The 27,568-nt window shown below is 41.8% G+C and overlaps 1 protein-coding gene across 1 annotated transcript; it reads left to right on the top strand.

The window, feature by feature from the left end:
* Positions 1-27,568, top strand: NLRC4 (NLR family CARD domain containing 4). The gene is made up of 7 exons (XM_054972219.1): positions 1-298; positions 2,411-4,423; positions 9,205-9,294; positions 9,900-10,070; positions 13,683-13,775; positions 15,958-16,125; positions 26,746-27,568. Exons 1-7 carry the CDS (start codon positions 1-3, stop codon positions 27,060-27,062), a joined length of 3,150 nt encoding a protein of 1,049 aa, XP_054828194.1. The 3' UTR covers positions 27,063-27,568.

The following is a 27,568-nucleotide window of genomic DNA, read 5'->3' as shown; positions in this document are numbered from 1 at the left end:
ATGTGGGCACTATCCCTAACCAAAGGGTTCTTTTTCCCAGTGGAGTTCATAAAGAGTAACAGTGTATACCTTATTGAAGGATTGGGGATGCCAACTATCAAGCAAATTGCAGATGATCTGTTTGCAAGTTCTGTTTTGTCTGATGAAGAGACAGATGTTATTTGCCAAAAGATTAGGCAGGATGCCTCAAGAAGTTTAATCCACTCCATTTTGAGAAAAGGTGAAAGAGCCTGTGACCTTTTGGTCCAATTACTGAAGAAGAGAGATCCTTTTCTTTATCAGAACCTACAAGGACACCGTAAGTAGAACTAAACCTTATTTCTCTCCAAACCATTCTATAGCACTCAAAACTTCCTAAATTTTGCCTCCATAGTGAAAGGCTTCAATAGTCATGCAACTCAATCTTGAGCATGTTTACTCAGAAACTAGTCCCATTGAATTCAATTGGGGTTACTTTGAAGTAGGATTGTGGCCTTAGTGTGTGTGTTCTTTTACACAAGTTTCAAGATATGGGCTAGGGATTTTCGACTAATGAAAGGTGGCAATTTTTACTGACTCCTTCTATCATTGCAGGCTCCAGATCCCCCCCTCATGCTGTTTCTGAGGGTCCCATGCCCGCCAGAAGCCGCATAGGGGGGTTGGCCTGCAGCAAGAGGGGGAAGTGAAGAAAATATGTTCCACAGATAGAAATTCCATCAATTCATGAAAATAATCTGTGGAATCCAAGCCATGTAAAAATGAATGATAGAGAAACAGCTAAAACCAATGTATGAAGTAGCAAGATGTAAGAGGCAAGCAATGATCGAGAAACAGCTAAAACCTATGTATGAAGTAGCAAGATATAACAGGCAAGCAATATAACATTTTTTAAAGATTTTGTGTGTTTTTGCACATGTGTACACACACATTCAGGAGGAATATGGAGTTTTTAAAACCTTGAATGTAAGCTCAGCAAAGCTCATAAATTAATATTTTACAAACCTGTTGTTTCAAGGTAGTCTTGGGCAAAAATATTAGTGCTCCCCAGCTTTCAAAATCTGATCCACAAGCAAAAGTATTTAGGGCTAACTATTCCCTGTAGGTTGAGGCTGAGGGTTCTAGTGTAGCCTTCTTCCTGATATATTAGTTTTCTATGTGCACAGAATTTTTAACATGAGGAAATAGCTATAGAATCTGATCCAGCTCTAACTTATTCACATGCATATTTTTAGGTGACTTATTTGATTCTCAGCCGACTTAAATCAAAATAGTCTTGCGTAATTTATGGATTATGTTCCCAATTGAACTTTCTGGTTGAGATTCTTGCTCCATTTTTTCCTTCTTTAAGTTGTCCTACACTGGAAAATCTATATGCCTCCTTTCTGTCATTAAAATGGCACACAAGATGGTTTTCAACACAAAGCTAAAACGTTAGGGACATCACTTGATAAATTTAGATCAAAACCTTATCTTCTTGGCCATTGACTCCTCCCCCTTGTACTCCAGTTCATTTCCCCCAGAATCATTCTTCACTTTATGACTTTATTTCATGTTTGTCCCAATCCTCCTCCTCCAAGGGATTCATCACATACATTGTTCCCTCCCCATTTTATCTTCACAGCAACTCCAAGAGAGAGAATAGGCAAAGAGATGTTTTTGTGCACAAAGTCACCTAATGAACTTTGTAGCAGAGTGGAGGATTTGAGCCAGGTTTTTCCCCATCCCAACCTGGCACTGCAAATGCTACATTACACTGGTGTCACTTGGTAGAAAAGTGACCAGTGGTTTCAAGAGCAGGACTGCTTTACTACTATTCTGTGAGATCTCAGTTTCCCACCAGCAGAATTTTCTATCAGCTGCATTTTTTAAAAAAATATTGAAAACAGACACAAAATGGCAGTAGAGGAAATGTGCTGTGGGCTCAACTAGACATGATAACATCCCCAAGTCCATCATGGGTATGCCGCTGCAATTTTAGGGATAAAATACCTTCAGTTTACAAATGCCACAGGAGCCCAATCCTGATTGGAATTGCAGTGTGGAGGAGAGGAGGGGCACCTGTTCTTCTACCCATGTGTCATTTACAAGAAACCAAATACCAGGCAACAGAATCCTGGTGATACTGGGGTTTGGGAAAGGGTTAAATGTGCCTAGTCTCTGAATGCTTATTGCTTTATAACTGTAGTCTCTTTCCCTTTCCCCACAAAGCTGGTAGAGAGGAATTTTTAAGGTGTAAGGAGAAGAGTCTGTAATCAGAACCATTGCTGATGGGCTCCATTGTTCATGTTCTTTGGTGAAATGGTGAGACCTAAAAAGCAGTATGACAATCTTAAAGGAATCTGTGCAAATGACCTCTCTAGCTTATTCCAGTTTGTATAACACTTATGTAGTTGTTTAATGACAATACATTTCCTTGTATTGTTTCTTTTAGAAGCTGCTGAGCAAGTAACACAGGAAGACTTAGATTGCTTGGCTCAAGACTTAATCGATTTTTATCAGGCTGCAGTATTTGAAAAATTTCATCCTCTGGGGGAGGAAATTGACATAGTTTTTGATTTGACAACTTCTTATACTGATACTTTGCTTTGGAAGAAAGATACTCGTAACACCAGGCAAGGACAAAAGAATTTAAATGAACTTTTACATGAATTAGAAAATCCTTGTATTATAGAAGGAGAAGCTGGAAAAGGAAAAACTACTCTTCTCAAGAGAATTGCTTTACTCTGGGCAAATGGAGATCATCCTTCTTTAAAGAAATTCAAACTTGTTTTCTTTATTGATCTGAGTGGTGCACGGGCTGGATTATATGAGACAGTGTGTGAACAGCTTCTTACAGAAAATTATAGAATAAGCAAAGTTAACTTTATGAGGATGTTAAGTTCACTACGAGAAAAAGCCCTCTTTTTGTTAGATGGGTATGATGAATTTATATCCCAGAGCTGCCAAGAAATAGAATCACTGATCAAAGAAAACCATAGATTCAAAAACACAGTTATTGTTACTACCAGAACTGAAACAATGAGCAGGGTTAGGTATGTTGGATCCCTGATAGCTGAAACAGGTGATCTGACAAAAGAAAGCGCAAGACAACTGGTTAGAAATGTACTGGAAGAGAAGTTAGCAGAGGGGCTGTTGTCTCAGCTAGAGTCAACAGATTCCACTTTTCAAAATTCAGGCTCTCAGTTTGGGAACCTCATGAAGACCCCTTTATTTGTAATAATTGCTTGTGCCATCCAAATGGGGGAAACCACTTTTAATCCACACACACAAACAACTCTATTCTCCACACTTTATGATTTATTGCTGGAGAGGAACAAGCCCAAGATCAAAGAAACTGGTAATAAAGATTTTCTTCTGAGCATAAACCACTGTGGAGACTTGGCCTTAAAGGGAGTTTTTGACAACAAATTTGATTTCCCCCCTGAGGATTTCTTCCACATACAAGAAAAAGTCCTGCTAGCTACAGGCCTCATGCATAAGTACACAGTACAGAGACTAAAGCCTGTGTATAGATTTTTTCATAAATCCTTTCAGGAATACATTGCAGGCAGGAGACTTTCCAGGCTACTAACATCACATAAAGATGAGGAGATGTCTAAAGGACTTAGTTACCTTCAAAAAATTGATAACATCCCAGATATTATTTCTACTTACCGCAATTTACTCCTTTATACATGTGGATCTTCCACAGAAGCCACCAGAACTATTATCAAGTACCTGTCAGCCATTCACAAACAAGGCAGTTTTTCTGAATTGTGCTCTCTCAATAATCAGTCATCAGGACTGCAACCCATGAAAAATGGAAGAAATGGACAAGAAGAAGAAAACTTGAGCGCAGCTTCTATGAACTCACTTGTGGAATGTGCCACTAGCTTTCTTTATGAAAGTATCTCCAAATCAACTGTGAGTGAAGAGTTTGAGGAATTCTTTCATGGTAAAAGTCTATACATCAACACTCAGTGCATTCCTGTGTATATCTGTGGCTTTTTTGAACACTTCTCCAATTGTGTAAGTGCATTAGAACTCATCAAGTTAGATTTTTTGGGCTGTTACTCTTGGGGTGATGTGGAAGATGAGAAAAAGGAATGCTTTAAAACCAATCCATGGAAAACAGTAATCCCTGAAAAGGCTGTAGCCTTATTTTTCAACTGGGAACGAAAGCTACAATCTTTAGAAATTACACTTAAAGATTTCAACAAGTTAGAAAAAGGTGATATCAAATATTTAGAAAAAATATGCTGCTCTGCCTCAAGTCTCAGGTTGCATATCAGCAAAAGCCCTGGCATCACAGGAAAGCTGAAGGAAGTCCTCAAAAGCTGTAAGAACATGCAGGATCTTACTGTGGAATCAACACCTCTTACTACAGAAGATGAGCAACAAATAGCAGCAATGGAGATGCTGAAAACCATCGAGATAAAAGATCTTCAGGACGGAAGTCTAAATGGTAGGTAGACAATAACTATGACAGACCTGTATGTTGTAGTCTCCAGAGGGTATCAGTCAGTCAGGAATCCTGCTTCACATCCCCATATGCTATTAGCAAGAGATAAACTAACAGTTGTGCGATAGGCCAATGTGGGATGTGCCATTCCCTTTCTCCTCTGCTAGCCTCTGTGATGAAGCCCCTATACTATCTAGGGTATGTTTGTTCTATCTGTAGCAGCAGCAATCAGAAGATACTGTCTTTTAAGTTATATTTAGTGATAGAATGTCAGGATCTGTGTCTACCAATTTGACTTTCTTTCTTCCTCAATCATACTGCTATCATAATTCCGCCCATCAGCAACAGAGCTCTGGCCAGGCCCCCCACCTGATATCTAGGCCAGACACACCACTCATTTTTAAAAATAATTAATACTAAAGATGTTTGTATAGAGGCAAAAGGGAACTGTTAGTTTTTGCAGCAAATGAAAATGCACATTATGCTAAACAATGACTATTTCCATACACCCTTAAATGGACAGCTGGCAGCTTTTCCTCTTGACTCCAGATGTCTCAGTTTTCAAAATGGGTGCAGGGTATTCACCGACCGTTTTTTAGGCGTTTCTTCTGCTAAAGCACTTTCCTCAGTCTTTTCTTTTGCTGCAGCTTGATGGAGAGGGTTTTTTCATTCTTGGGTATGTGAATGCTAAAAAGGCTCCAAAGAATCCTCCAATCGCTGCCCAGCTCCTCCCCTCAAGCTTTCAGCATGTGATCATGCATGCTCAGAACAAAAAAAAAATTTTGAAAAGGGAGGCGGGCAACATTGACAAAAGTGCTCAAACTTCCCTCCAAACTTGCTTTTTAAAGGAGCTGCTGAGGCTCCTGCAAGTCTGCAACCACAAAGCACAAAGTAAATGCTTTTGAGGGTGTGTGTGTGGAGTTTGAGTTTTCAGAATGACTCAGCAAAACACACACAATAAGTGGGACAAGGATGAGAAAGACCAGCTGTATGGAAACAGCCAATATTTTATATATGAACACTCCATCACTACCAAACATAATCCTGTGAACCACCATTCCTTGAAACTCCAGCTGCTTTTACTGCTTAGCTGAGCTTTTTTTGTGATGGTATCTGGTATGCACCTGTACAATATACCATAATAACAACAACTGTGTACTTATATACTGGTCTTCTAGACAGATTAGTGCCTACTCAGAGTGGTGAACATAGTCTGTGTTATTATTATCCCCACATTGCAGCTGGGGAGCTGGGGCTGAGAGGTGTGGCTTACAAAGACCACTTGCTGAGCTCATGGCAGTGGAGAGATTTAAACCACCAGTGTTAACTCACAGCCCACAAACTTAACCTCTATGCTACAGCAGCTCTGCACCAGAACCTTTTGGGGGGGCTCTCCGAACTCCTGCTGTCTACCCTCCTCCTTCACCTCCCCTCTGTCCTCATCCTCCTGTGTCTTCCTTGGCGCCAGTTATATTTGTGGAGGAGGTGGCTGCCACACACTTCAGGGGCATAATTAAGGTGATGATGGAGTGAAGGGAGTTCTCCAAATGTACCTCTGTAGTTGCCACCACTGACATGTCTCCTTTGATCAAAACTGCTACCGCTGCTCCCCCCCCCCGGCTTCTGGGAGCCAATGAACTATTCATGGCAGCAAGTTCAGGCTGAAATCAGAGTGACAACTTGTCTGGAGTGGGAGGGGAGAAGAAAATGACAATGGCTTTTTCTCATCTCCCCTCTCCCTTTGCAAATATAGCTCTCCCCACACCAGTACACCCTAACCATGTTTGTGTTGGGGGGCGCAGGTCAAAATACTAGAAAGCTGGAGAAAAATAAACATCTCTGCTTTGAGGGCAGTGGATATTTGTATTCCACACACACACACCCCAAGAGAGTGGTAGCTTCTCTCTTTCACGTACCTACCTGAGGCATGAACTTCAAATTTTGATACATGCTGCTGTCATTTTTAGCACCATATCAACATGCACAGGTGGGATGTTTTAAAAGTGCAAGATGGGGTAATTTAGGCATTTGGAACTGTTGAACTAAAAGAGGCATGTAGGGAGTTGAGGGTGAGGACAGAGTATGTTTTAACCTCTTTATAATTCCTTTACAACAGAAACTGTTGCTCAGCCGCAATGGCGGCAGCATGCACATCCTCCTTGTAGTGGCCCATCAGCAAATTCCATAGCCTGCCAGTTTCTCTAGCCAGCCTTACTCCTTCTCTCCTTTGGGCTAAGGGTCATATGCGGAAAGATGAGTGTCAGTTCAATATAGAAACTGAGTACAAGTGGAACATTGTGGGTGAGGAGTGAAAGCACGAAGAGAGCTGATTGGCAGCTATGCTGGCATTTCTCAAAGTGCCACTCTACTAAGCACCAAGGAGCAACCATGGCCACCCACCAGAGTGCTGCCAGTGCAACCCCCCTATGTGGGTAAGGGTGGGGGGTGGGCCAAGGGGCATGGCAAGAGTTAATCAGATCCCTAAGGTGCTCCATCCCCTAGATCCAGCAGAAACTTACTCCAGCAACCTCTGTGGTGTAGCATGTAAAAAGCAGTAAACTTTGTACATGAACAACACAATAAGAGGGGAAGAAGTCAGAGGTGGTGGTGGTGCAGGCCACCTGTATGCCCTCTGGCATCATGGGAGTGGTGGCTACTGTTCCTTTCAGCACTCTGCACCCATTGCTGCCTCTAGGAGGTCTGACAGCCTGCCCATGCCCATGGCAAGCTGGTGCAAATACTCTCATGATGTTCTCCAGGCCCATGGGCCAACCACCATGGAGCAGGCCTGTGCTGGCCACATGTATGCTGCACAGGTAGTGCTCTGAGTCATGCTGGAGTTGGCTTGTGCCGTTCACCTCCATCTCTAGGTGCTACACGATAGTTACCACCTGATCCAGCCAAGTCTCCATGTAGTGCTAAACCACCAGAACTGTTATAAACAATGGTCCTGTGGAAAGGAATGGGGGCACAGTTAGTGCATGGTTGTGTGAGGAACTGGCCACTCAGATCCTCGCACCCTGTCCAGGCCATAGGATGCAGTGGACCAGTCAACGGGAGTGGGTGGGTATGGCTGTCAACTTCCAGGTGGTGCCTGGAGATCTCCCAGAATTACAACTGATCTCAAGGCTACAGAGATCAGTTCCCCTAAAGAAAATGGCAGCTTTGGAGGGTGGACTATATGGTATACAATCCATGCTGAGCTTCCTCCCTTCCCTCTCCCCTCCCCAAACTCCAACCTCCTGAGGCTCTGCCTCCAGGTCTCTAGGAATTTCCTCACCCAAAGTTGGCAACCCTACTAGGGATGGAGAGCAGGGTGCGCCAGGGCCAATGTCCCTTGCTGATCTGGTTATTGTGTGGGTGACACTCAAGTGGGAGCAGGGGGCAGCCCCAGTTACCTGTGGTGCAGAGGACAACCATCAAGCCTCCACCCTGCTCAGCCCCACTTCGGCAGGGAAATGACCAAGCAGCCAGCAGGCAGTTGAGCATGGATGGGGCAAAGGTCTGTGCATCATGCACATTGCCTGAGAACTTGGCCATGGGGATGCCCTGTTGGTTGCACCTGGCCTGTGCATTCAAGCTGTAAACCTAGTATTGCTTGGTAGTCCTGTGGCTCCTCCAGGGATGACAACTACAGTGTGGGTGCAGCCAATGGCTGTCATGACATTCAGGAAGCCTGCAACTACAGCAAACCCAGCATGGATATATGCCAGTTCCACCTCTTCTGTGGGCAAATGCACACGTACCTGTAGGTGTAGCAGCATTGCAACCAGGAATCTGTGGAGGCAGTGGCTTGCTGAGGCCAAGGACACCTCTCGCTAGGACTTTGGCCACAACTACTTGGAAAAAACCCATGGTGAGAAAATGGAGGGATGGCAGCATTTTCTGCAAGATGGGGATGTTAGCAGTCAGACGCCCTCTCCATGCTGACAGGGCAGTTGATGAATGGATATCATAAATCCCTTCTTCATATGTCATAAGTCAAAGGCACTGCCTGGTCCAGAGCAGTTGCCAGCTGGGTAGGAGGATTGGAAAGTTATCATGACTTGAGTCAGGTGGGTGACTACTGACTATCCCTCCATGCTCCAGAGAAATGCAGAGATAAGAAGAGAAAACTCCTTGCCCAATCTCATCAAAGCCTTCCTTTGCTTCCTCTCACCTATATAGCCTAATCAGAGCTATTCAGTACACCTGATAGCCCTCCCATCTGGTACCTACCAGGTCATCAAGCAATATTTTCACCTATAGTGGTAGGGTGGCAGAAGGAAGGGCCACCTTCTGGGTGTGGGCCATGTGGTGGCTGGGGGAAAGAGGAGCTGGTTAGAGGGACAGTTTGTTTGGAAGGCCTTCTTGCATCCTAGGGCCCGCATCCAGCTCCCCACACGAACCTGGCCCCTCCTCCCTCCGTTTGAATGTCCCTAGGGCCTGTTGCCCATGGCTACCACTCTGGATGGTTGATTCCCCCATCCATCACATCCACATTGCTTCATCCTTGTGACATTTTTTGAGCATGATGCTGCTGTTACTGGGGATGCTGGCATGGTCACAGCTCTGCTGCCATGACATTTGCATCTGCAGGCTTCCTTTAGGCACTGGACCAAAGGTGCTGCTGTTGAGCTGGTGGCCAGCCACCTCCACTTCAACAGGTCTCAGGAATGTGCTGCATGACAGTATTTATTAGAAGAGGAAAATGTCACAAAAGTAGCAACATATACAACATACTCAATATGTTGTGCTGTAGCATTATAAAGTTATGTAATCTGTTTTTTTTTGTTTGTTTGGAGGGCTTATTGATGGAATACCAGATCTGGTCAACCTGGAAAAGCTGGTATTTGATAACATCAAGATGAATGAGGCTAATGCCGAAAAATTAGGTACCTGCATTTTCTTTAAATATTCATTGTACGATCAAACAAGTAATTTTGAATATGTAGATGGCAGCCATTACATTCTTTGTGAAGTGTCTGTATATTAAAAAAACTGATTTCAGAGAGGTATGCTTATTCTAGATTTGATAGTAAGTTTTGACATGCATCCTTGAGACTTTATAGCATTAATGAAAGCTGGGAGAGGGATTACTGTTGATGATAGCAACTCCCTTCCTCCATTTGAGAACTTTGGGTGCAGTTCTTGTGTATGCTTTCACTGCTGTTGAGTTTATAATTTGATCATGTTAAGGATATTTGTTTAGGTACCTGGATAGCTGGGTAGTTTTGGGGCAGGTAGGGAGAACATAGGGACATCAGTATCAAGATGGTGGTGGAATATGGCAGAACATGAAAAAGTAGTCTAGATGTCTGCTTGCTTGTTTCTCTTCTGGTCTTCTTCCATCTTAGAGAACTACCAGGCTTAATGTTTAGTGACAGAACAAAAATTAAAATGGCAGCCATATGATCAAATCTGATTTTCTCCTTGTTCAAAACAAACTCTAATCAAATAAGAGATTAAAAATTTAACTTTTTTTTCTTATTGTTTATAGCTGAAGGCTTCAGGAATTTGAAAAAAATTGATATTTTGAATTTGAGTAATCTTTTGGACCTTGGGGATGGGATGACATACATAGTAAAATTAATACCTATCTGCCTCAAAGATTTGAAAGAAATCCATCTAGTCAATTGTGGTCTTTCTGGGATTGCTGTGAACTTTCTTGGTATGTAAAATGATGACCTTTTCTGCCTGAATTTAATTTATTTTTTTAATAAAAAGCTTATTTTATTCTATAAATGTATTTGTAAAAGTATGGTATAATCTAACCAAACAACCCAGTTAAATTGGATCCAAGTTTATTTAATTCCTCTCATTTTGGATTTCAGATGGCCAAAATGGGTCTTTCAGTATCTGTTGACCTCTGGGGAAGTGACTATTACATTTGAGTGATTTTTAGAGATGGGCACAAACTGGGAAAATTCTGAACTGTGCGGTTTGTGGTTTGTCACATTTCTTGAACCACGAACTTTCACAAACTTGCCCCGGTTCATAAACCAGTTCGTTTGGTTCATGAAAACATCACTTCTGGGGCAACAAAAAGTCTGCAGAAAGCCCATTCCTCCATTACCTAGGAAACTGATTGATCCATGCCAGGCTATCTGCAGTGATGAACCAAAAACAAACCAAATGAACCGGCCTAAAGTTCATGGAGGTTTGTCAGAAATGGGCTCCGATGAACTGCTGGTTCGCGAACCACGAACCGACTCGGTTCGTGACAAACTTTGGTTCATATTTCAGTTTGTGCCCATCTCTAGTGATTTGTAGATGGATTTGGTTTCTAGTGAGAGACCTAATGATGATATAGGGGCATAGCTGTTGCAGGACAGATGGAATCAACACTGGTTTTAAAAAACTCAAGAACTAGCTGGGAAAACAGAAGAATCAGTAAAGCTAGGGAAAACATTGAAAAAATTGAGTGTAGCCACTTACTACTGTTGCCACTTACTACTGGGCTATAGCCTGCCCAGATGTTGTTACATATGAGCAAATATGACCAAACTGCACATATGTGGAAGAGCCATGATGAGCAGTTCAATCCTAAGAACATTTTCCTGGGAATAAGCCCTAGCCTACTGAATAGACCCGAGTAAGTTTTTGGGTAGATCTGCTTAAGATTGCTCTCTAGATCTCCATTTTTTTCTTTAATACAGCCATGGGGGATTAAATTTGAATAAACCAGCAGTTCTGGAAGAGGGGGTCTTTAGCCCTTGTCTCCTACATTGTTTTCCCAACCTAAATCCTTCCCCCACCCTGTAAGACAGACAGACAGACTGCAGCTTAACTACCACTACAACAGTCTGGTTTGTAGGGTGAGTGGGTAAAAATGAATGACATGCTCTGTGTTTGGTTTTACGTTGCAAGGTAAAGATGTCCACACAATTATTTTCCTGGACACACAAGGATGTTTTTAACATCATAAGGAAAACCTTTTATCACATAGACCGGTCCTTTCCCCACTGACTGGTACTGAATGTACCAGTGTGTGGCGGCGAACTCATGACAAAGATGCAAGAGCATCTTATAGGATGTTTATGAAGGCCTATGAGATGACAGTGAAGGCTACAAATAAAGAGTTTTATGCAGCCTCCATTGCATTAACTAGCTCATGCCCAGCAAAACTGTTCAATGTGGTTCGGTCTTTGGTCTCCTTATCAGGAGGGGACTGTCAAAATTCAAATTCGGATATTAGCTGTGAGGCTGTGGGGAGCTTTTTTGCTGATAAAATCTTGTCTCTCCGCCATAATCTCCCAGCCACAGTTGATACAGTGTGCGAACTGGAGGCCCCTTGGCCGCCTTCTGAGATGATATTAGACCATTTCAGTCCACTCTCTGGGGATGAGATTGACAGGATCCTGCAAACAGTTAGGCCTACCACATGCTCCTTGGACCCATGCCCTTTGTGGCTGGTGAAGGTCAGCGTAGATGGGCTATGGGATGCCCTGGAGGCCATTGTCAACATGTCTCTGAGCTCTGGGATCTTTCTGGAAGTGTTGAAGGAAGCTGTGGTTAGGCCTCTCCTGAAAAAAACATCTTTGGACCCTACCGACCTGGTCAGTTACCACCCAGTTTCGAACCTCCCGTTTCTGGGTAAGGTGATTGAGCGGGCGGTGGTAGAGCAGCTGCAGGTCTTCCTGAATGATTCCTCATCCCTAGATCCTTTCCAGTCTGTCTTCCGTCCAGGACATGGGACGGAGACATTGCTGGTCGCCCTGATGGATGATCTCCATAGACAGCTGGATCAAGGCGGGTTGGCGCTGCTGATATTGTTAGACCTATCAGCAGCATTCGACACGGTCGATCATGACCTGTTGATCCACCGCCTTGCTGATGTGGGGATTCGAGGGACAGCTCTGCAGTGGTTTGTCTCTTTTCTCCACAGTCGGGGACAGAGGGTGGCACTAGGGGAGAAGTTGTCATCTCGCCACCCATTGGTGTGTGGTGTCCCTCAAGGGGCAATACTCTCCCCCCTGCTATTTAACGTATATATGTGCCCCCTCACCCAGCTGGTACGGAGTTTCAGACTTGGGTGCCATCAATATGCAGATGACACCCAATTGTATTTGATGATGGACAGCCGGCCTGACTCTGCCCCAGATGTCCTGGAACGTGCCTTCGGAGCTGTGACTGGATGGTTGAAGCAGAGTCGGCTGAGACTGAATCCCTTGAAGACAGAGGTCCTGCATGTGAGTCTAGGGTCCATGGGTGCGGGACTCCGGCTCCCCACTCTCGATGGAGCGCCACTTACGCCAGTGTCGAGAGTGAGGAGCCTGGGGGTGGTCCTGGATGCTTCCTTGTCTATGGAGGCACAGGTCGCAGCAGTTGTTCGATCCTCATTCTTCTATCTAAGACAACTTGTCCCCTACTTATCGACCCATGACCTTACAACAGTGATCCAGGCAACGGTCACCTCCAGATTAAACTACTGCAACTCGCTCTATGCAGTGCTTCCCTTGGGCTTGATCCAGAAACTGCAGCTGGTTCAGAATAAAGCTGCACGGGTGGTTGCCAGAGCACCAATCATGGCTCATATAACACCTATCCTCCGTCAGCTGCACTGGTTACCGGTTGAGTACCAGGTCCGGTTCAAGGTTTTGGTGTTGACCTATAAAGCCCTATGCGGACTGGGTCCAGCATACCTTCGGGACCGCCTCTCCCCATATGTTCCCCGGAGGTCGCTTCGATCAGCCACTAAGAACTTGCTGATGGTCCCTGGCCCCAGAGCGGTCCACCTGGCCTCTACCAGAGCCAGGGCCTTTTCTGTCCTGGCTCCGACCTGGTGGAACTCTCTGTCTGAGGCAACTAGGGCCTGGCAGGATTTGTTATCTTTCCGCTGGGCCTGCAAGACGGAGATGTTCCGCCAGGCATTTGGTGGGGGCTAGGCTGTCCTTTCACCGGCCATACTACTGAAGACCTCCACCACTCGTGCAGGAAAATGCAGTATTTTAATATTTTATACCTGCCAATTTTAATTGTTTTGATATGATGTTTTAATGTTTTTATAATGTTTTTACTGTTTTAAACTGTTGTTAAACCTCCCTGAGCCCGTCTGACGGGGAGGGCGGTCTAGAAATGTGATAAAATAAATAAATAAAATAAATAAATAATGTGGTTGTGGAAAAGTATGTAATTAGGATCATAGATATAGGATTAATTTCAGAAATAGCTAAACCGTAAAGATTTTTTCAAGTTTTTTACATTTCCCCATATTTTATGAAAGATGACTACAATTAATTTAAGTTAATGAATTAATCATTTGCATTTGTTTGTTTTATAGCCCAGAATCTTGGGGATTTACACAACCTGTATGCTCTTAATTTATCTGATAATTATTTAGGAAATGGAGGAAAAGAAGCTCTTCTCAAACTGGGTAAGAGAGGATACTATGTATATTGTTAAAACTGAAGACTCCTTGTGGCATTTTATCCAGATTGTGCTTTGGACTACATTGTGATATGTTGAAATGCCTTAGTGCGCATCAAATTCTATCTCATTAATTTTTTAAGGAAAATGTAGTTTAAGCATCAGTTTTCTACTAAAAACATATTCATGTCCATTTACAGAGTCAAAATTAAAAGTAGAATCAAAATTCTAAGACTGAAAAGGCCTTTGAGTCACACCTGCCTGTGAAACAAATTTTAGGAAGTTATCTGCTGAGCCTCCTTATAAGCATATGAAGCTGTCTTATATTGTTGACTTGTCTAGCTAAGTATTTTTTACTCTGATCCAGGGCTGGTGTCAAGAAAAGTTTTTCCAGCTCTGCTAACTCAAATCCATCCTTGACTGGAGATAGCTGGGATTGAACCAGGGACAATTCTGTATATAAAGAATGTGTTGTGGGCCTTCCTACTAGGAAGAGTGCTCCACAATGTAGGTACCATCACTGAGAAAGTCCTACAATTTCACTTCTATGAGATAATGAAAAATATGAGTGGCTTTGCAGAAAAACACTGAAGGCTATCCAATTATCTTAGCTCGCATTTTTATGCTGCTTGTCTGTAATGCAAAATGACCGACATTGGGGCTTAATGCATTTCTCTATACAGAAGTTCTTTCTATGTAAGAAAATGTGCATGTAAAGCAGATATCAAATATTGTCAGCTTCTACCCTCCATAATTTCAAGGCAGCTACTTCATTAAATACTGCCTTTCTCTACAATGGAAACCCAAAGCAGCTTACATCACTCTCTTTGTCTCCATATTATCCTTACAACAACCTTGTGAGGGTAAGTTAGGCTGAGATGGTGTGACTGGCCCAAAGTCACCCAGTGAGCTTCCACACTAGAGTGGAGGATTCCAACCTGGATCTCGCAGATCCTTGTCTGAAACTCTGACCACCACACTGGCTTTCATAAGGTGGCAGGTGTTGAAAAGTAGCAGGTAGCTGGGTCTGGGTGAGTTATGAAAATCATGTGATATCAAGTTGCCTGGTGGTTGCTTCTGGCCCTGCCCCAATGAATATTCTTTTAAAGGCCAAAACAATCCTGCCTCCATGCTTCCCTGCCTTTTATGATAGGAACCAAGCTTGGAATACTGGCTAAACTGTTATGGTTGCCTAGCAACAGCTGCTGAGGGTATCTGGTTAAAGCTACAGACACTCTTTTTAGCATTTTGGGGTTTTTTAACCTCCCAATGTATTTTTTTTAAATTCAGGTTTTTCTGCAAACCTGGGGCATTTTTCATTTGTGTAGGAAGTCCATTCATGGCTCCACTCTCCGGATTTAAGTATCCAAAGTATCCACAGATCAGGGTCACTTGTCTATTAGTATATAAGATAAAATACATATATATGTTCCTCTGCCCACTAGACATTTTATGGCATATTTAACTTTTTAAAAGATTTAATATACTTAGAAAAACACAAGTGCAAAAGTCTGCATTTAATTCCAGTTTCCAAGGCCAGTCTTCTGTTGAGGCAGAGAGAGATAATTGTTTCTGGCAGCAGAATCCAACTGAGATATCATTTTCAAAGGTGAATGGGTCATTTTGATTTCACTTCCAGTGTGGCATTGCTCACCATTAAATTGCTAGCTGAGATAAAAATGTCATACCATGTCTTTGAAAATTGTTCCATGTCAACACTTCTCAAGGAAATGTAACTCTCAGAGTAACTACCATGAATATTTCTGCATGTGCCCTCATAGTTTATAATAGGTGTGGGCATCATGAGATTATTCTTGGCTGATCACAGAAATTGTTTTGGTTTCATCACTTGATATGAGCGTATATCTTTTTTACATTAGCAGTTGAAATCAAGCTCAAAATAATGGAGAGTGTAACATGGAAAGCTACTCTCCCATGTTCTGCAAATATTGCAACAGATGAAAAAACTCTGAGATGCTTACAAAACCCAATATGGGAAAGTATCCTGTGTTATGCTTTGATCCTAGCCATTAAACCACTTGCCAAATCATTTTAGAAGGGGTTTTTTTTCACTACAAAAGTCCTGTAATTCCACTGTTAGTAATTCATTTGTTGATGAGGTACTTTGAAAGGTATTATTTAGTTTCTCTATAACAATTTCAGTGACACTTATTCAAGACAATTTTCAGTTGACAGCTTAAATATCCAACCAAAGATGAAAGTACTAATGCTCCCCTGGGAGGATGAGGCAAATACCTGTCTCATCAAGCTGCTAGAACAGCTAGAAAGAAAGCCTCAGCTGATAAAACTTGGCTTGAAGAAATGGACCATCACAGACTCTGAGGCTGGAATTCTTGGTAAGTATGCAGTTAAGTAAAACAAGGGCCAAACTAAACTGACTCATGGCTGTTGCTGTCATTTAAAAATTTAAAAATACTGCAAATGCTTGATCCTGATCAGGTCACAGTGCAGCAGGCTGAGGCACTTGTTCCCTCCTCCCCCTGTGGCTGTTTCAGCACTTGAAAATGTGCAAGAGTTGAATTGCCTCACTACTCTTTAAAGTGGTAGTGGCATCTATGGGTTCAACCCATGGACACCATCATGTCTAGTTTGGCCCTGAGAGACTCATGAAGATGATTATTTTTATTTTTCATTTGTTTTAATTTTTTAATTTTTATTTTAAATTTAATTCCATTTTAATTTAATTTAATTATTTTTCATTTTAAATTATTTTAATTTAACATTTAATTAATTATTTTTATTTAATTAAAATTATAGTCCACCTTTCTTACTGAGACTCAAGGCGGATTAAATAGTGTGAGTCAGTACAATCAATATAAAGACGTTTCAATATACATGTAATGGGTATAAACATGAATTTGCAAAATTTAAAGAGAAAGAATGGAAAGAAAGGTTTGAAGATTTAGCAATGTTGAAACAGAGCACAGGCAAATTCCATTACACATATTAAACAACATAGGAACTACCTAGTAGGATCATACTGGTAGCAATAGTACTGAAGTCTATGGTCCCTCACCATTTACAACAATAGTAGTGAAGTCTGTGGTCCCTCCTTATCCCTTTTCTGATGGATCTCTTGAGACCACTTCCTTACAGTCTAAACAATCACTCTGAACTAGCAGTCATTCTGTAAGCATCTTGAAAACAATGCAGTGATAACTAGAAGTCAGAATCAATTTATTAAGAACAATTCCTGCAAGATGCCTTTTTATCCGTTACTAGTAGAGATGGGCATGAACCGGAAAAAACCCGAACCGTGCAGTTCGTGGTTTGTCAGACTTCAAGAACCACAAACTTCCACGAACCTGCCCCTTCCACGTCACATCTGGGTCAGAAAATTATCACTTCTGGGTCAGCAGAAGGTCACTTCTGGGTTAGCAGAATGTCTGCAGGAAGTCCATCCCCTGTTGCCTAGGAAACTGATTGATTGGCACCAGGCTGTCTGCAGTCACGAACCAAAAAATGAACTAAACGAATCAGCCTAAAGTTCATGGCGGTGCATCAGAAATGGGATCTGACAAACCGCGGTTCATGAACCATGAAGCGGCCTGGTTTGTGCTTAATTTTGGTTCGTATTTTAGTTTGTGCCTATCTCTAGTTACTAGTCATAGGAATACTGTGAACATACATAACATAGCTTGATTTCAACAAGGCATATGACAAAGTCTTCTGTGATATTTTGGCTAGCAATGTGGTTAAACATGAGCTAGATGATCGTACTGCCAGGATTCACAGATGACTGGAAAACTGCACTATAGGAGCGTATCTATCATACCTCATCATTGTGGAAGGTGGTCTTGACTGGGGCGCAGCAATGCTCTTTCCTGGTACTCTTCAACATTTTTCAATGTCTTTAATGAAGGCATGTGGATGATACAATGCTAGAAGGGACAGCCAACACCTTAGAAGACAGAAATAAAATTAAAAATGACCTTGATAGCTTGGAAAGCTGGACTGTATCTAACAAAATGAAAAGCAGCAGAAACAAAGGCAAAGTTCTGCCTTTAGTAAAAAAATAAAAATAAAAGCTCATGTATAGGATGGGAGATACCTGACTTGGTGGTAGAATCTGTGAGAAAGATTGCACTTGATCACAAGCTGAACATGATTCACCAGCGTGATATACAGATCCCCCCTGAAAGGCCAATACCATTTTAGGCTGCATTAACAGATGCATTGTATTCAAGCCATAAGAAGTATTTGTTCCACTCTATACTAGTAAGACCTGTTCTGGAGTATTGTGTCCAGTTCTAGGTGCTGTACATTAAGGAGCTGCAGCCAAGAGGAAAGGTGTGGTACATATCAATCAATCAGTCAGTTAATCAGATTTAGACAAATTGGAATGAATTCAAAGGAGGGCATTGAAGATAGTCAGGGGACTGGAAAACAAGCCCGACAAGGAAAAGTGGAAGGAACTGGGGTACATTTAGCTTGGAGAAGGGAAGACTGAGGGGGAGACAGTCATGCTTTTCAAATACTTGATGAGCTGTCACAAGGAAGTGGGCAAAGACTTGTTCTCTGCTGCTTCAGAAGACAGACCAGATCTAACAGACTTAAGTTACAGGAGGGTGGATTTTGATTTAACATTAGAAGAGACTTCATAGCAGTAAAATTGGGGAGACAATTAAATCAATTCATGGAGGTTGAGGGCTCTTTTTATTGGAGAACTTCCGCCAGAAGCTAAACAGCCATATGTTGGGAATATTCTAGTTTTGGATTTCCTGAAAAGAGTTAGAATAGATGGTCTATAGGCCCACTTCTAACTCTAAGGCTGTGCCCATATTGCCTCATCTATGGATAAATAGGTACAGAGCTCATGATTGGGCTATAGGACAGTGGTGTTGCATAGGGGGGAAAGAGGGGCGGTTGCCCCAGGTGCAATCTTCTTAGGGGCGCAAAATTTCTCCAGCCCCACCTCTACCCTCCCCAGGGCAGCCAAGGTAAGTTGCTGGTATCTATTGGGGATAACTGTTCCTCACAATGATCCAGGCTCCCTTCCTCGAGTAGCCACTCACACTGGATTGCTGCACATCAGCAGCAAACAGTGCACGCCCGCCCTCCTCTTCACTGCGGCCTCCTAATTGGGTGCTGTGCGTGGCTGCTCGCTACCATTGGCTGGAAGGACAGCTGGGCCAGGAGCATGCTGGGAGATGTAGTCCCGTGGGCACCATGATTGCAGGCACACTCAGGAGCAGCGACGGACACCCGGTGGGAGCCAATGGGCTCCTAGCTGCAGGAGAAGGAGCCAAGATCGTCAAGGGGAAGCGTCGCAACTCTTGCTCTAGCAGAAGCTCCATGGCTGGGCTGGGACGCCCATTGCACCCGCCCCAAGCTGAAAGCGTGCATGCACAGCCACCCTTGTGCATGTGTGTGTGTGAGAGAGGAGATGAGCATTTACCGAACCCTGCAGGGAGACATGGGCAGGGAGTGAAAAAATATGCATAGGGCCAGGGGAAGGATAGGCCAGCCAGCAATCCTGGTTCCATGGGACCAAAGTGCTTCTTCACCTCATCCACATCCTGCTGGGTTCCAGACTCCAGGTGGTGGCTGCAGATCTTCTGGAATTACAATGGATCTCTAGGCCACAGAGATTACTTGGCTGCTTTGGCTCATAGACTCTATGGCATTGTACACTGTTGAGCTCACTCCACTACCAGGTCTCTCCCACAAACTCCAGGAATTTCTCAGTTAAAATTTTATTTATTTAAACTATAAACTACACACCACAAGACAATAAACAGCAAACATAAAGAACAAAAAAAAACACATTTCTAAACATAACACACTAACAATACATATATCTATAAAATTAAGAGGAAAAGAAAAAAGAAAATTAAAAAAAAACACCTAGATTAAACTACAAGTTGAGTTCCAATTTTCTCTGCCACACGTATATATCATTTCTAGAGTCCCACTTATTCTAAGTTAGTCACAAAACCCCTCTTTTTTCTCTTGTTCCTGTTTCTTAATCCATAAATCCAGATGTCATCAAATCTTTGTTATCCATTTCATGCAAAAAGTCTATTAGCGGTTTCCATTCAGACAAGAAGTTAACTAATGTCCTTTCTCTAATCAATGCAGTAAGTTTTGCCATTAACGCAAACTCCAAAACTTTTGTCAACCGTTCCTCCACTGTAGGCAATGTTGTAGTTTTCCACTTTTCTACATAAAGTACTCTTGCTGCTGTAATAAAGAATAAAAACAGTGTTCTAAAACTTTTTTCCAACTGGCTGTCCATTATTCCCAACAGAAAAGTCTCTGGTTTCAGCTGAAGTTTAATCTTCAAAATCTTCTGAATCAATGATTGTATCTGCAACCAAAAACTCTTTGCTTTCTTACATGTCCGCCACATAGGAAAAAATGTCCCTTCTTGTTTAGCACATTTCCAACATACATTTGACGCCCCCTTATACATTCTAGCCAATTTTTCAGGAGTCATATACCAATGATACATCATTTTGTAAAAATTTTCTTTACTACTGGAGCTTAATGAAAATTTCAGCCCCCTTATCCACATATTTTCCCATTGTTCCATTAATATATCATGTCCACAATTTTTTGCCCACTTAATCATGCATTCTTTTACTTGCTCTTCCTCTGTCTCAAACCTCAACAGAAGTTTATACACTTTAGAAATAACATGTTCTTCATTTGTACAAAGGGCTATTTCAAATTCAGTGTTAGATTTCTCAAAGTCATAATGACTCTAGTCTAGTTTGAATCTTTCCAAAATTTGCATATATGGAAACCACTGACAGGCATGCCCTTCTGCTGCTAAGTCCTCTCTTGATTTAATTTTAACTTGGTCCTGCGAGAATTCCAATAAATCCTGATAAGTTAACCATTTAAGTGGACTAACAATTTCCCTTCTAAAATGAGCTTCCTGTGATGACAGCCAAAGAAGTATTTTCGGACAAAACCTAAGTTTGTATTTATTCCATATTCTCAGGATTGCACGCCTTACATAATGATTATAAAACTCTGCGTTGGCTTTAACTTTGTCATACCATAGATATCCATGCCACCCACATTTTAGATCATGCCCTTCCAGGTCCAGTAATCTTCTATTTTTTAACAGTATCCATTCCTTCATCCAAACTGAACAGTTAGCCGCAAAATATAATCTCAAATCTGGGAGGCCCAAACCTCCCCTTTCTTTTGCGTCCTGTAGAACCTTAAATTTAACCCTTGGCTTTTTGCCTTGCCATATAAATCTCTATATATCCTTCTGCCATTGCTTAAATGGTGTCTCTGTTGTCAAAACCGGAATTGTCTGAAATAGGAATAACATTCTAGGTAAGACGTTCATTTTAATTGTAGCTATTCTTCCCAACAGTGATAATTGAGTTTTATCCCATCTTAGCATATCCCTTTTAATTTCTTTCCAAGTCTTAATATAATTATTTTGGAATAACATACAGTACATATTTGACAAAGTAATACCCAAATATTTTACCCTTTTCTCAACTTTAAACACTGTTATGCTCTCAAGTTTCATTTGATCTTGTATTTTCATATTTTTAGTTAAGACTGGTTTTCTGCTTATTAACCTTAAAACCAGCCACTACACCAAATTCTTTCAATTTTGTCATTAGGATTTCAATTCCTTTCAAAGGTTCCTCCAAAATCAACACCAAATCATCTGCAAAGGCTCTCAGTTTGTAGTTCTCCTGTTTCACCTTAACACCTCGAATTCTCTCATCTTTTCTTATGTTCCTATTCAAAACTTCAAGCATCAGTATAAATAACAAAGGTGACAATGGGCAACCTTGTCTTGTGCCTCTTTGTATTCCACATGGTTTAGTTAACTCTCCATTCACAACTATCCTTGCAGTCTGGGTTGTATAGATTGGGGACAATTGTATTAAATGGACTAAGTCAAAGTCCATATCTTCCAATATCTTAAACAAAAATTTCTAGTTTAAGTTGTCAAAAGCCTTCTCGGCATCTAGGAAAATCAAAGCAACTAGAACGTCCTATACTGTTCTTACATTGTCCTTTAGATGCCTCTTAGGTAGGAATCCACTTTGGTCTTCATGAATAATGTCCCATAGGATACTTTTAAGTCTTCCTGCCATGATCAATGCAAACAGCTTATAATCATTATTTAATAATGATATTGGCCTGTAGTTTCTTGTCAATGTGTGATCTTGTCCCTCTTTTGGAATAAGTGGTATGTTGGCGTCCTTCCATGAGTCCGGCATTTTCCCTCCCTCTAAAATAGAGTTCATCATCTTTTGTAAAGGCTGAAGAAGTTCATCCTCATAACACTTATAGTAGCTACTTGGGAGGCCATTTGGTCCAGGAGCTTTTCCCAACTTACTCTTTTTTATGGCTTCTCCCACTTCTCTTACTGTTATAGGTCCATTCATAATTTGTCTTTGTTGTTCCGTGATCTTAGGTAACTTCTGTTTATTAATATATTCATCTATTTTTTCCACTTACACATCACAATTCTTATACAGATTTGTATAGTACTGATAAAATGCTTTTTGTATATCTGCAGTGTCTGTTAATGCCTCATCCGCCTCTTGTATTTTCAATATCATTCTCTTTTCTCTCTCCTTTCTCAGTTTATAAGCCAACCATTTTCCCGGCTTATTTGCATATTCAAATGTTCTTTGTTTAGCATAATTCAATTTAATTTCCATTTCACTTGACATTAACATTGATAGTTGTTGTTGTGAGATCTTAATATGTTGCAATATATTAGTTTTTCCAGGAGCTCTCTTGAGTTCTTCTTTGCTCTTTATCTCTTCCAAAATATGTTGTTTTTTCTCTTGGTTTTTTCTTCTCAGTTGAGCATTATATTGAATTAGGCAACCTCTAATACATGCTTTACTGTCATCCCAGACCATTCTCGTATCTGTACTTTTGTTTAAGTTTAATTCAAAATATTCTTTTAGTTTATTTTTAACGTCTTTGATAGTCCCTTCATTTTGTAACAGAGCTTCATTTAATCTCCATCTAAAGGTACCCCTTTCCCCCCCATAAGTCATAGATAGTGGGTTATGGTCTGAAAATGTCTTAGGTAGGACCTCTATTTTAACCACCTTGGTGGCAATGTCCATTGATATCCAAATCATATCTATTCTTGAGAAAGATCTGTGTCTTTCTGAAAAAAAGTATACTCTCTTGCGTTACCATTTTTCTGTCTCCACAAATTAATCAGATCCAAATTATCCATTAGATCAAAAAAGGCTTTAGGTAGTTTGCCCTGGGTCATCTTAATATGTTTCTCAGAGCATCTATCTATCTTTGGATCGATTACTCCATTCCAATCCCCCATCAAACAATAGTTTTCATATGTTAGATATGTTAAACAATCCCCAATTTTTTAAATAAAATCCAGTTTTATTCTTATTTGGAGTGTAAAGACCCACCACCAATGTTTTTGTCCCCTGTACATCAATTTTTGCCACTACATATCTCCAGGAATTTCTCAACTGTCTCAAAAGAAATCCATCAGTAAAGGGACAGGGATTGTGGAACTGTTTCTTTATCACTCAAGGAAGTAAGAACAACTAAAATAGTAAATCAAAAATCATTCCATTTTAGGGAGGATCAGTTTGTCCACCATATTCCTAACACTGCAGGGAAAGGAACAGGCATGCTCTGAACAAAACATACATACAAATATGGTATACATACAAACATACAACGTAGGGTATAATGACTGCTGTGCCTCCAGGGGTTGACTGCCCCTGAACACGGAGGTTCTTTGCGCATGTAGCAGGAAAGCCCTGGCTCCAGCAGAGCTACTCTGGATGCCAGAGTGAGTGGCCCTCTTAGCAATTACGGAGTCCTGGGCAGAAGATCAGGAGGGTCCCCCAATGACTGCCACCCCGATGCTCTCCCCCTCTGGCTCCCAGCCGGGGCAGGTGGGTGACAGTGGCACAGGAACCTCCCTGTGCCATGGAGTTTTCCCTTCCCTCAGGTTTCAGAGAGGAACAAACCCAAAAGTTAGAAAGATAGAGAGGTCAGTATCAGAGCTTCTGTTTACTGTTTAATGCTCTGCTATCCTTTGATGTATAGATTGCTATTCTCAGGACTTCCTCTCTTATGACATCCTTCTCTTCCTGGCTTGGTCACGCTTCTGTCCCTTCTCTCCATACTCCACCATGGATGCAGGACTTGTCCTGCTATCCATGTCCATCCTTAGACTAGATAGGTAGATAGGATCTATATGTCTTCCTTTCCTATCAAAGTTTTGAGTTCCTAAAAAAGAACTCTTTTCTAAATATAAACCAAGTGTAAGTTTATTTTCTCTTTCAAACTCACATTTAAGGGATTTCATAGTGTTCTATGTGTGATAGTGCTCTAGAATTTATTTTATTTACTACATTTTTAGCCACCCTTCTTCCAAGGATATCACAGCAGCAGGCCTTTTTTTCTGGGAAAAGAGGTGGTAGAACTGAGTAGGTTGCCAGCACATGGGGCAACTCTTGGCAGGAGGTGGTGCCTCTGGTACCATATGCATGTGCGCACTCCTGGGACTGTGTGATGACATCACTTCCAGGAAGTGACCTCATCACGCAGGGTGCAGTCATCCCTTGGGAGCACTCTCATAAGCGGGGAGAGTTTAAATCACCCTCTGTGCCTCTGGAGATCTAAAATCCCTACTCGCCCCAGCTGACTGGTGCCAGTCAGCTGGAGCAAGGAGGGATGTTTTTTAAAGTTAAAATTGCCCTCGGTGCTGCTCATGAGTGGCACAGAGGGCAATCTAAACTCCCTGCTGTCTGGCAATCAGGGTGGGGCCACCAGCCACGTGACCATTTTCTAGAGGTACCGGAATGCCGTTCCACCACTTTCCAGCTGAAAAAAGCCCTGCACAGCAGTGTACATTTGTCTCCTCTATTTAACCTTCACAACAGTCCAGTGAGGTAGGTTACGCTGGTTCTCCATATAATGTGTACTGCTTAAAATTAGGAGTACTTTGTTGCATTTCTATAGAGGTATAAATTTGAGTATAATTGCATTAAATTCATTTTACTTTAATGGCATCAGTCTTTTCTTAAAATACAAGTGCGTGGGGGGGGTAAGGGGTTCAATACTGGACTGGTGGAAGAGACTCAGGGAGTGCTAATGGTCCATGGGTTAGAGAGTGCAATACTTGCCTTGTCCTGGGCGCTGGCAACCCACGCTACACACTACTGTAGGAATCTCTGTGAAGCAAAGCATAGGGTTCTGCGTGTGCTTTAGTCACTGGGTGTAAACTTTTGTCTCCACCCCAGTAGTAGACATATACTTTAATGCATAAGAACATAAGAAGTGCCCTGCTGTATGAGACCAGTGAGCCATCTGGTCCAGTATCATCGCAGTGAGCAAGCAGTTGCTGTTGATGGCCAACAAACAGCGTACTGAAACCTAGACCTGCTCCAGATGCTATCTGCTAGCAGTAAAACTTTGGCTTCCCCTGAATATGGAAGTTTCCATTAGTCATCATAGCTAGTAACCATTGATGGACCTATCCTCCATGAATCTATCTAATCATAATAATCAAAGTATTTCATATAAATGCATTTCTATAAGTATTTTCTGTGTGCTAGACTATGTCAAATTTTAATTACTGTTTCTATAAAATACTAAAGACAAAGTACAAGACCAACTTAAAAATCTGAAAATAACAAAGTAAGAAATCATGTACAGGAGGATTAATATTAACTTTCAAATCCATGAGAAATGAATATTTCACAAGTATATGAGATTGAACAATGAGGTGGTTTGGTGGATCTTCCTAGACAGGCTGCTTCATAACTGTGATACCACCACTCAGAAGGCCTTGCTCTAAATTATGGGCCCCCAATCTTTTTGAACCTGTGGTCACCTTTAGAATTCTGACATTGGGTCATGGGCACAACCACAAAATGGCTGCTGCAGCCACAAAATATCAAGGAGTGAGGTTATACACAACTTTAATTTAACTTCATCATTTCAGGCAGAAGCTTTGTTTAACAGGATGCCTTTTAATATGGACATATTGTTCAAAAATATTTTCTTTCACACAAACAACTTACCTAGGGTTCCCAGTCCCTATACTGTCCTGGTGGCGGTGGGGGGACCCTGGTACTTACCGGGAATCTTCTGTTTGCCTGTGTGCAAAGTGTATGCACACTTCCAGTGGATGCAACAATATCATTTACAGAAGTGATGTTGTCATACTGGCTGAGGGAGCACTCCCTTTGGGGCCAAAATTAGCTTCAAACAAAGTTCAGGACCACTCCCATGGCCAGTACAATGATATCACTTCCAGAAGTGATGTTGTCATGTCCGCTAGGAGCACATGTGCCGCATGTATTCCTAGGGTGCCTGCCGGTGAAAGGCAATCTTCGGGTAGCCAGAAACCTCCTACTGGTCACCAGCAACTGACAGGCAAGCAGGTAAACCTGTGGGCACCAGGGATCCCTAAGCTTACCTTCAATGATACAATGAAAATCCTTGTGCTGTGGTGGTAGCTGCTACCAAAGCTGTTTTTAAAAATGTTCACAGCCAATCAAATCTCCAATGGTCAATCAGAGGTCCTGCACATCTGGCCCCATCCACTTTTTAAAAACATTTGGTGGGCACCAGGAAGTGTGTCAGTGTGTGCCATGGCACCCATGGGCACAGTGTTGGAGATCCCTGCTCTAAATGCTATAAGATTTAATTCACTAAAAGACTGGGAGCTAGAGCAAGGCTCTTCCTATACTGCTATGGTTCTTGGAGGCTCAAAGAGGAGTTTTATTTTGATTTGTGGCCTTTGAATTTATGTAATAAAGGCTTTTTCAGAATATTTCTTCTGAGATGTAGAATATTGGCCTTGGATTTATCTTAGCATTGGATTTTAGCGTGGGAACACATTTTTATCCAGAAGTATAAAATTATGTGCTGTCCTGAATAGTTATTTTCTCACCATTAGATTGGGAAGTTTAACAAGAAACTGTTGAAAACAATCTACTTTGAAAATATATCCACAGGTACTTTTTTTGAGAAGGCATTCCTGAGAGAACTCCAGCATCTGGACATGGCAGAGAATTACATGACAAGTGATGGCTGGCTTACCATCCTACACGTACTACCCAGTCTCCAGAAACTAACATTTCTAGATTTCAGCAGAAAACAAACCTTTCATCCTTCTTCCAAGCTGGTCCTGTCACTATGCCGTATGATAACCCAATTGGATTCTTTACAAGAAATCAACCTGTCTGGTTGGCAGTTTGATGCCACTGATCGTGGAGAGATTAACAATGCAAGTAGCAGTTGCAGAAATGAATTGCAAGTTATCATTTCTTAAACAAGGCCAGTTCTTCTTAATTACTGTTTCTATGACCAAAGTCATAAACAGTGAAACAAGACCATTTTAGAGCATAAACATTCTGATCCATGTAAACCCAACTTAGACTTGTCATACAGGGTTGCCAGGCCCAAACTGGCAATCAGTGGGAAACTGAGGGGTGGGAATACGAGGGTGATGGTCATTAGTGATGAATGATATGACTTCCAGGAAAACCCAGAAGTGATGCCATGCCTTTCTAGGAATTGCATGAAACTCTATGGTAAAACCAAGTGATATCATGCTATTGCTTATGGCATTTTAATTTTTTTTCTTTTGCTGGTTGCTGGAATGCCAGTAGGCAATGCCTGTTGGGGGATGGGAGATTTCCCACCCCAATGGGCATATGGCAACTTTAGGCTGTTGACCTTCTGATACATCTTCGTGATTCAGGCTTTAAGTGATGAACAATGAATGATTTCTTCACTGGGGAACAACATGGGTTATGGTACATGAAAGATAGACTA

This window comes from Eublepharis macularius, chromosome 1, assembly GCF_028583425.1.
Source record: "Eublepharis macularius isolate TG4126 chromosome 1, MPM_Emac_v1.0, whole genome shotgun sequence".
Classification (NCBI taxonomy): domain Eukaryota; kingdom Metazoa; phylum Chordata; class Lepidosauria; order Squamata; family Eublepharidae; genus Eublepharis; species Eublepharis macularius.
The sequence above is the reverse complement of the archived record's forward strand: the minus strand, read 5'-3'. Positions and strand labels throughout refer to the sequence as shown.

Excerpts from the sequence above, each read along its gene's own strand:
- NLRC4 (XM_054972219.1), top strand. The coding sequence starts at position 1 with ATGTGGGCACTATCCCTAACCAAAGGGTTCTTTTTCCCAGTGGAGTTC. Across the intron at positions 299-2,410 it reads TCAGAACCTACAAGGACACC|AAGCTGCTGAGCAAGTAACA; the intron begins GTAAGTAGAACT and ends TGTTTCTTTTAG. Across the intron at positions 16,126-26,745 it reads CTCTGAGGCTGGAATTCTTG|GTACTTTTTTTGAGAAGGCA; the intron begins GTAAGTATGCAG and ends ATATATCCACAG.